The sequence below is a fragment of the Plecotus auritus genome (assembly GCF_963455305.1).
Source record: "Plecotus auritus genome assembly, chromosome: 9".
NCBI classification, from domain to species: domain Eukaryota; kingdom Metazoa; phylum Chordata; class Mammalia; order Chiroptera; family Vespertilionidae; genus Plecotus; species Plecotus auritus.
In genome coordinates, this window is record NC_137783.1 from 39732227 (window position 1) to 39741402 (window position 9176).

At 44.0% G+C, this 9176-nt stretch overlaps 1 protein-coding gene across 1 annotated transcript; it reads right to left on the reverse strand.

Annotated features, from left to right (window-relative positions):
• Positions 1 to 2266: 2266 nt before the first annotated feature.
• LOC308234836 (adenosylhomocysteinase-like) lies at positions 2267 to 3679 on the reverse strand (the record flags this gene model as incomplete). The annotated part of the gene is given in 2 exon segments (XM_080643254.1): positions 2267 to 3379; positions 3383 to 3679. Coding segments are annotated over 2 exon segments (1296 nt in total). The 3' UTR covers positions 2267 to 2380.
• Positions 3680 to 9176: the final 5497 nt, after the last annotated feature.

Consider the following 9176-nt stretch of genomic DNA (forward strand, 5'->3'; position numbering starts at 1 on the left):
GATACATGAAAAAAAATGAAACTAGACCACCAACTTAACCATACACAAAAATAAACTCAAAATGGATAAAGGACTTAAACATAAGACGGGACACCATAAAAATACTAGAGGAATCCACAGGCTGCAAAATCTCAGACATATGCTGAAGCAATTTCTTCACCAATACCGCTCCTAGGGCAATGGAAACTAAAGAGAAAATAAACAAATGGGACTACATCAAAATAAAAAAGCTTTTGTACAGCAAAAGAAACCATCAACAAAACAACAAGAAAGCCCACTGTATGGGACAACATATTTGCAAATGTTATCACTGATAAAGGTTTAATCTCCAACATCTACAGGCAGCTTATACAACTTAATAAAAGGAAGATTAATGATCCAATAAAAAAAATGGGCAATGGACCTAAGTAGCATCTTTTCGAAAGAAGACAGAAGGAAGGCCAAGAGACACATGAAAACATGCTCAAAGTCACTAATTATCCAAGAGATGCAAATCAAAACGACAGTGCAGTACCATCTCACACCTGTCAGAATGGCAACCATCAACAAATCAACAAAGGACAAGTGCTGGCGAGGATGCAGAGAAAAAGGAACCCTTGTGCACTGCTGGTGGGAATGCAGACTGGTGCAGCCACTGTGGAGAACAGTATGGAGTTTCCTCAAATACTAAAAATGGAACTTGCATTTGACCCAGTAATCCCACTTTGGGAATATATCCCAAGAAACTAGAAACACGAATCAGAAAGGATATATACGCCCCTATGTTCATAGCAGCACAATTCACCATAGCTAAGATTTGGAAACAGCCTAAATGCCCATCAGCAGACGAGTAGATTAGAAAACTATGGTACATCTACACAATGGAATACTACACTGCTATAAAAAAGAAGGAATTCTTACCATTTGCAGCAGCATGGATAGACCTGGAGAGCATTATGTTAAGTGAAATAAGCCAGGCATGAAAGAAAAATACCACATGATCTCACTCATTTATGGAAAATAAAGAACATTATAACCTGATGAACAAAAAGATAGACACAGAGGCAGTAAAGCACTGAACAGTCTGTCAAATTACAGCAGGAAGGCTGGGGAGTGTGGGGAGGTGGGGGAGAGAGATCAACCAAAGGACTTGTATGCATGAATATAAGCACACCAATGGACACAAGACACTGGGGAGGGGGGTGAGATGAGGGCATGTGACAGGGGGTAAAGGAGGCTGGGGGAAGGTCAATGGGGAAAAAAAAGGAGATATATGTACTACTATGTGTGATACTTTAAACAATAAAATAAAAAAAAATAAAACTTACAAAAAAAAAGTTAAACATTTCACTCAAAGTCATAGTGGTAAAAATTCAAACGTAAGCTGGCTCCAGAGCCTAAGCATTTTATCACAAACTATTCACAGGGAAAACCGTGAGCTCTGGGGAAATAAGTCAGCAGCATACACATTGAAACTAGTAATGATTTTAGGTCATCACTGGTAATGATTTTAGGTTAACTAAATTTTAAAAGTTAGGCTAAGGAAACAGACTTGTCAGTGATGATATCTTTAGCAATTGCAGACATTCTGGTTGTCGACTAGTATTTGCACTACATTTTCTTTCTTTTTTTATTTTAGGCACCAAAATTTTTATTTATATACCTTCTTGCTCTAACATTATATAAACATAAACAAAATTTATCTTTTTGACCCAGGGTTGTGATAGGAACCATTACAAAGTGGTGGCAGATCTATGCCTGCTTTTAAGATTCTCTGGCCCCTCAACCTCTGGCTGTCACTTCTCTTGTCCTTTCTCGGCTGTCCCATAACAGTGTATTTTATAACCCCTGTAAAACAGGGACTGAAAGTACCAACCTCATTGTTCTGAGGTATAAGAGAATGCCCAGCTCTAAGCCAGGCTCTCAGGAGCATTCGAACTCCCAACAGTTCCTCTCCGCCCATCGATATAGCTCCTTCTCATTTGTCATGGGCTGAGGAAGCAGTGAACCCGTCAATCAAGAATATGGGCACAACATCCATAGGGCAGGTGAGGGCTTAGATAGTAAAGTGCACAGGTGTTATGACCATCACTTCCAACTTCCAGCCTAAGGACTGACTGAGTCATCAGTTCTAAAACCCCTGAGCTCATGGTTCCCTGTGGGTATCTCCTATGTACCTCCACTGTGACCAGGGCTTGAGAAGGGGCTTCTCAATTCCCTCTTCCACACAAGGAACAGTATGAGGGTTATAGCGGAGGCCAAAGACTGGGTGACCAGCCCCAGGGAGTCGATGGGGGACATTAACAAATCATTCTCAAAACTGGTGCCATTTGCTCTTGAGGAGAAGAGGTGGGACCTGGGCAAGGACAGCAGCTAGAAGGCAAAAGGGCAGGTCTGGTTCTCAGTAACAGTAGTGATCAGCCTTGAAGGGGCCATCACGGGGCATGCCCAGGTACTGGGCCTGCTTCTCATTCAGCTTGGTCAGTTTCACATTCAGCTTTTGCAGGTGGGCTTCAGCTACTGCTTCATCCAACTTCTTGGGCAGGAAATGGACCCCAACAGGGTACTTGTCTGGATGGGTCCACAGTTCAATCTGCGCCAGCACCTGGTTGGTGAAGGAGTTGCTCATCACGAAGCTGGGGTGACCCATCGCACAGCCCAGGTTGACCAGCCAGCCCTCGGCCAGCAGGATGATTCGGCGCCCGTTCTTCAGCCGGTAGCGGTCCACCTGGGGCTTGATGTTCACTTTCTCCACAGCGTTATCATTCAGCCACTTGACATCAATCTCCATGTCAAAGTGTCCAATGTTACATACGATGGCGTCATCCTTCATCTGCTCAAAGTGCCTGCCAAGAATGATGTCGATACAGCCTGTGGTGGTGACAAATATGTTGCCCTCCTGACAAGCCTCGTCCATGGTAGTGACCTCATAGCCCTCCATGGCAGCCTGCAGTGTATTGATGGGGTCAATCTCGGTGATGATGACTCGGGCCCCAAAACCCCTCAGGGCCTGGGCACAACCCTTGCCCACGTCACCATATCCTGCTACCACTGCCACCTTGCCCGCAATCATCACGTCTGTGGCCCGCTTGATGCCATCTATGAGGGACTCCCGGCAGCCATAGAGGTTGTCAAATTTGCTCTTTGTGACGGAGTCATTGACGTTGATGGCAGGAACCTTCAGGATCCCGTTGGCCATCATCTTGTACAGGTTGTGGACCCCTGTTGTAGTCTCCTCGGAGATGCCTCGAATGCCTGACAAGAGCTGTGGATACTTGGTGTGGATGAGGTTGGTGAGATCACCGCCATCGTCCAGAATCATGTTGAGAGGCCCATCCTTGAAGTACAGAGTTTGCTCATTGCACCACAGGTACTCCTCATCTGTTTCACCCTTCCAGGCCTACACCGGAATGCCGGCCTTGGCAATGGCAGCTGCTGCATGGTCCTGGGTGGAGAAGATGTTGCAGCTGGACCACTGCACCTTAGCACACAGGGCAACAAGGGTCTCAATGAGGATGGCTGTCTCAACAGTCATATGCAGGCAGCCGGCGATGCGGGCACCCTTCAGTGGCTTGGAAGCCGAGTACATCTCCTGCATGTGCATCAGGCCCGGCATCTCATTCTCCGCGATGTCCAGGGCCTTGCGTCCCCAGGAGGCCAGGCTGCTGTCAGCGACTTTATAGGGCAGTTTGTCCGTCATGCTGACGGCAACTCCGTATGGAGTGATGGACACAGGCGAAAGGGGCCGGGCCACGTACAGGGAACCGGAACGGGGCGGGCAACAACGGGATGGGCTGCACTACATTTTCAGAACTAAAATATACTCTTAATCAGAGCATCTTGGTAAAAATTTTTGAAAATTACATATAAATACACATAATATATATATTATGAACTCACATATATTAATGTATACTAATTCAGTCTTCTGTGCACCTTACTGCCCTGTGCCCCACAAGAATTACTTTTTTTGAATTGTTCTTGGCTATGTTACTATCAATGACAATGCAGACAGGTGAAGATAGATGAAACTTATCCTTGTGGGTATTGTGAGGATATTGTTGAGGTCATTGCTCATTTACATTCCATAATGCCTTTCTTTTGAGGCCTCTCCACATAAAATTAATTTGTGGCCTTGTTAGCATTAATTATAATTCCTAAAGCAGTCACTTTAGTTTTTATAGAGACCCTATAAAAAAGCAAAAGATCAAGTTTTTCTTTTCACCTTGGGCTCTGGAAGTTTAAGAGCTGAAACTATAGCCAAAGGGCAGCATGTGTGCTTATGCATTTTTAGCTTTATTCCTGGTGCCACTTTATGATCATCTGATTTTTCTTTCTTTTTCACACGCTTTCATGTTATGGCACCTTGGTGCAATTGATGTTGCCATAACTAGGAATAAGGCATAGTTTAAATAACATGTATGCATGTAGCCCCACTCACATAGACACATTCACCCACACAGTGCATTTGGATTCTCCAGGAGGCCAGGCTAGCTTGCCAGCCTAGGGACTGCTAAGGTTCTGTAACTACTCAGCACACTTGCTGATAACAAGGAGGTCATCAGAAAGGAACTGATAATTAGGAGGGTTATCACAACCATAAATTTACAATCCCTTTGATGAGTGTTGGTTGCACTTAACGACTCACTGAGGATCAAGTCATACTGCCTTTCAGCAGTAATATAAGCTTATGAGCATCAGTGTGATGATGACAACGAGCACACAATCATCTTCATAAAGATAACAATTTGGTCCAGGCAGGAGGGCAAATATTCCTGACTGGGTTTGCTTGACTGTGACAGAAGATGGGAAGACAGAAGCTGGTAGAGGGAATGAAAGGCTGGTGGGATAAAAATAAGTCAAATTAATGAGCTTAAGAAACATGGAGTTAAAAGGGGGGGGGTAAATGGGAGATATCTGTAATACTATCAACAATAAAAAATATATTAAAAAAAGAAACATGGAGTTGGGGTGGGGGTGAGAGTGCATGTGCAGGATTGAAGGACGTTGTAGTGGGAGTTCACTTCGGAGAAAGGAGTGAGGGAGACCTTACACTGGAGTGTGTAAGAGTATGGGCACTTGAGTCAGATGGTCGGCTCTGTTGCTTCGTATTTGTGTGACCTTGGGAAAGCCACTTGACTTTTGTATGTGCTAATTTCCTCACCTGGAAAAGCATGGTCAAAAAGTACCTGCCGCATGGGATTGTTGAGGGGTAAAATTCATGTACAGTACTTTGGTTAGTGCTTGGTGTATTTGTGGGTCTCTAACAATTGTAGGTGCTTATACTGCTGCTGCTAGACCCAAGTCCAGAGGATGCCAAGATTCTTATCTCAGGCTTCCAAGGGAACTGTGCAGTGTTTTGAAAGTGAAAATGTAATTGTGGGAGCCATCTTATGTTATTTAAACAATACATAGATTATTTGTACCGTGTATTATATATTTCATTTGACACTTCATTATATATTGTCTTCTTATCCTCTCATCTTCCTATGCATATTGCTTTATATCACATGTAAACCTGGATGGAGCGTCTACATGGTAGAGGTTCAGTAAATACACATTGAGTTAAACTGAGGGGTGCACTTAATATTTTGGAATAATAAAGAAATAAGTGAGCTTGAAATTTAAAATGAAAATATTACCATGAAAATACCACTAATAATATTAAGCATAAAATTGTGTAGGGTTTTCGACCTGTCTAAACCCCTTCATAAACACATTAATTGTCATAAATTCTGCGAGGTAGACAACATGATAAATAAGCTCCCATTTTGCAGATGAGGAAACGTGTGGCTTAGGGTTTCAATCTTGTGCTATAAGTGATGGAACTTGAATCAGAACTCAGATCTTCTGACACGTCCAACATAGAAATTATTTTTCATACTGCTTTGGTGTTAGGAAACCTGAGATCTGTGATTAACTAATTTTTAACTTTTGTGGGGTTTTTCTCCTTCACCTGTAACATGAAAGGGGTTACAAACTCAAAATTTTCCAGGGTGGGAGACAGCTGTGGCTGAGATGAAGAAAGGGGAGGGAACTGTCATAATTGCAGTGCCAGGCCACATCTGAAGGGGGCAGGTGCTATCACCTCTAGCTGATGCTTGGCAGGTAGGAAACAGAGGCCCAGAATGGCCAACACTTATAATTTTTTTTCTTAAGAAAAGCCCCAAATTTGTTTTTTAATATGAATCTTCCAGTTTTGGTATTGATAAAGAATATAATTAAAAGTAAACAAACACATTGCAAGTGTCAAATTAAAAAAAAATGTGGGCCAAATCAGGCCCAGGCTGCCAGCTTGACATCCCGATGTCAGATGATTTTCATGGTCCTTTTCAGCACTAAGAGGCAATGAAAAAGGCCAATAGCTTCCTGCTGAAAAGCAGGAAAACATTTATCTCCATTCATCATCGAAACTCACCACCTCTGTTTCCATTAGAGAATATTCATTGGTACCAGGGGCTGATGCCACCCGAGCTTCCAGGTCCTTACTGATGCAGAGAGGTGGAATTACCGTGCCACACTGCAGTGAGTGACAGATGTAAATGCAGGGGTAGAGAGAGCAGACCTGGGTTTAATTATGTAAATCTATGGCTATGCTTTAATAAGGCACTGCAATAAAACTGTCATAACTGCCAAGTCTGGGAAATAGCATGAGTGAGGTTTTTATTCCTGGCACTACATTGGGGAAGAAAAAAAAGGAAGAAAAATGCAGAAGAGCTGGTTCATCTTTGAAAACCTTCAGAAACACGTCAGGGATTCTTGAGCTTCTTGCTCCTGCCAAGCAGCATTTGCAGTGACAACTGGTGCTGAAACCCCAGCAGCCCACATAGAACTCCTTGGGAAAGAAGAAAGCCGGAGTTTCAAGGTTGATGTTTTATAATGAGATCTCAGAGAGACTGAGCTTTCTATCATCACCTGCCAGCTAGTCAAAGTAGTCAGTCTGCCACCCCCTCACAACCTTGCTTTTGCTGCCTGTTCTCAGACTGTGACAAAAGGTGACAGGGGTTTTGTGGTAGTGGGATTGATTGGTAGATGGTGGTATTTTCCCCCATCCTGTAGTGGGGGCTGGAGCTACCCTTATTATAACCATCCAAACACATGTTTCTTTGTTTGTTTTTAATACATTTCAGTATTTTAAAGAATTTCCTTCTTGGTATTATAGGGCTAGAATTTTCAGAGTTCTATTGATCACAGCAACAGAAGCCCTCCCTAAAGAGCCAAAAGGGCCCTTAGAAAAGGAACCTCTAATTCCCAGAGAAGATGTTTTGTGCTTACTGGATGGCCTGAGCTTTTGCCAGGTTAGATCTTTTCCCAATCAGTAAAAATGAAAGGGAACTCAACTCTCTTATTTCTTCAACAAATAACCAAATAACTTGCAGGGAAAAAGAGAGAAGAGGAGTGAGAGGGAGGAGGGGTTAGGGAGGCAGAGAGAGAGAGAGAGAGAGAGAGAGAGAGAGAGAGAGAGAGAGAGAGAGAGAAAGAGAGAGAGAGACAGAGAGAGAGACAGAGAGAGGAGAGAGAGGCAGAGATTATAGATGTAAAGAGAGAGAGAGAGTGAGAGAGAGAGAGAGAGGGAGAGAGAGAAGAGAGAGGCAGAGAGAGGCAGAGATTATAGATGTAAAGAGGCTTCTGAGCCCCAGCCAGTTTGGCTCGGTAGATAGAGCATCAAGGTGCCAGGTTCACTTCTGGTCAAGGGCATGTACCTCGGTTGCAGGCTCTATCCTGGCTCTGGTCGGAGCCCCTGCAGGAGGCAACCAATGGATGTGTCTCTCTCACATCAATGTTTCTTTCTCTCTGTCTCTCCCTCTCCCTTCCAGTCTCTCTAAAAATCAGTGGAAAACTATCATTGGGTGAGGATTAACAACAACAAAAGAATCTTCTGAGACATATCAATCAATTAAATGTTTATGGATCTTATTTGGATCCTAAATTAAACAAACTATTAAAAATTTGTGTGCTAACTAGAGAACTATTAGGGAATATTAAGAAATTATTGTTAAAATTAAGTGTCATAATAATATTGTGGTTCTGTTTGTTCTTAAAAGAACTTTTATGTTTTAGAGATGCATGCTGCTGTGTTTATGGACATGATGATATAATGTCTGGGATTTTTTGGAGAGGTATTCTAGGTAGGGAAGAGAGTAGTGGTGGGCTATGGCTAGCTTGTACTATACTCACTGGCAAGAGTTGACTGTTTTTAGAAATTTTGTGAGTTAGTTGATAAAGAGTCATTAAAAATTAATTCTGTACACTTAAATTAACTATATTGTTACTAGAGGCCTGGTGCACAAAACTCATGCATGGGGATGTGTGTGTCTCTCAACCCAGCCTGCACCCTCTCCAATCTGGGACCCCTCGGGGGATGTCCGACTGCTGGTTTAGGCCCGATCCTGTGGGACATCCCTCTCACAACCTGGGACCGCTGGCTCCTAATTGCTCGCCTGCCTGCCTGCCTGATTGCCTCTAAATGCTTCTGCCTGCCAGCCTGATCGCCCCCTAACCACTCCCCTACCAGCCTGATTGACACCTATCTGCTCTCCTGCCAGCCCGATCACCCCCAACTGACTTCCCCTGCTGGCCTGATGGCCCCCAACTGCCCTCCCCTGCAGGCCTAATCACCCCCAACTGCCCTCCCCTGCTGTGACCCACCTCCTCCGCACAAAGCAGCGGAGACACTGGGACCAGCCTCCTCCGCACCGTGCAGAGCTGCGGGACCCCCAGGCCTCACTGCGCAGAGCAGCCGCTGGGCCCTGACTCTGCTGTGCACGTGGCCATCTTGTGGCGACCATCTTGTGGCAATGTCGCACGAGGGCGTGACGCCACCTAGGCTTTTATTATATAGGATAGCGGTAATAAATACTCAAAACGTATGGCTTCCTCATTATTTTACTACAGTTACTGTAGCCCATGCTCTTGAGATTTTCCCCATCATTGTTTCTGTATGGTGGGAACATACATGACTGTGTGTGTGCTCCTGTGCAACTCTTCTCAGTCTCCATTCAGTCCCATCATGTTGATAACGTGAAATCAGCCAGCAAAATTCAAAAAGACTACAAATCAAGGATTTCTCCTGAGAGAGCCAGTTATTGTGCATATACCACCTCACCACAGGAGAAGTGGTAGGGGTTTGGATGAAACAAGATTGCTCATGAGTTGATAATTTCCTTGAATTGGAGAAAAGGAATGTGGGGGTTCAA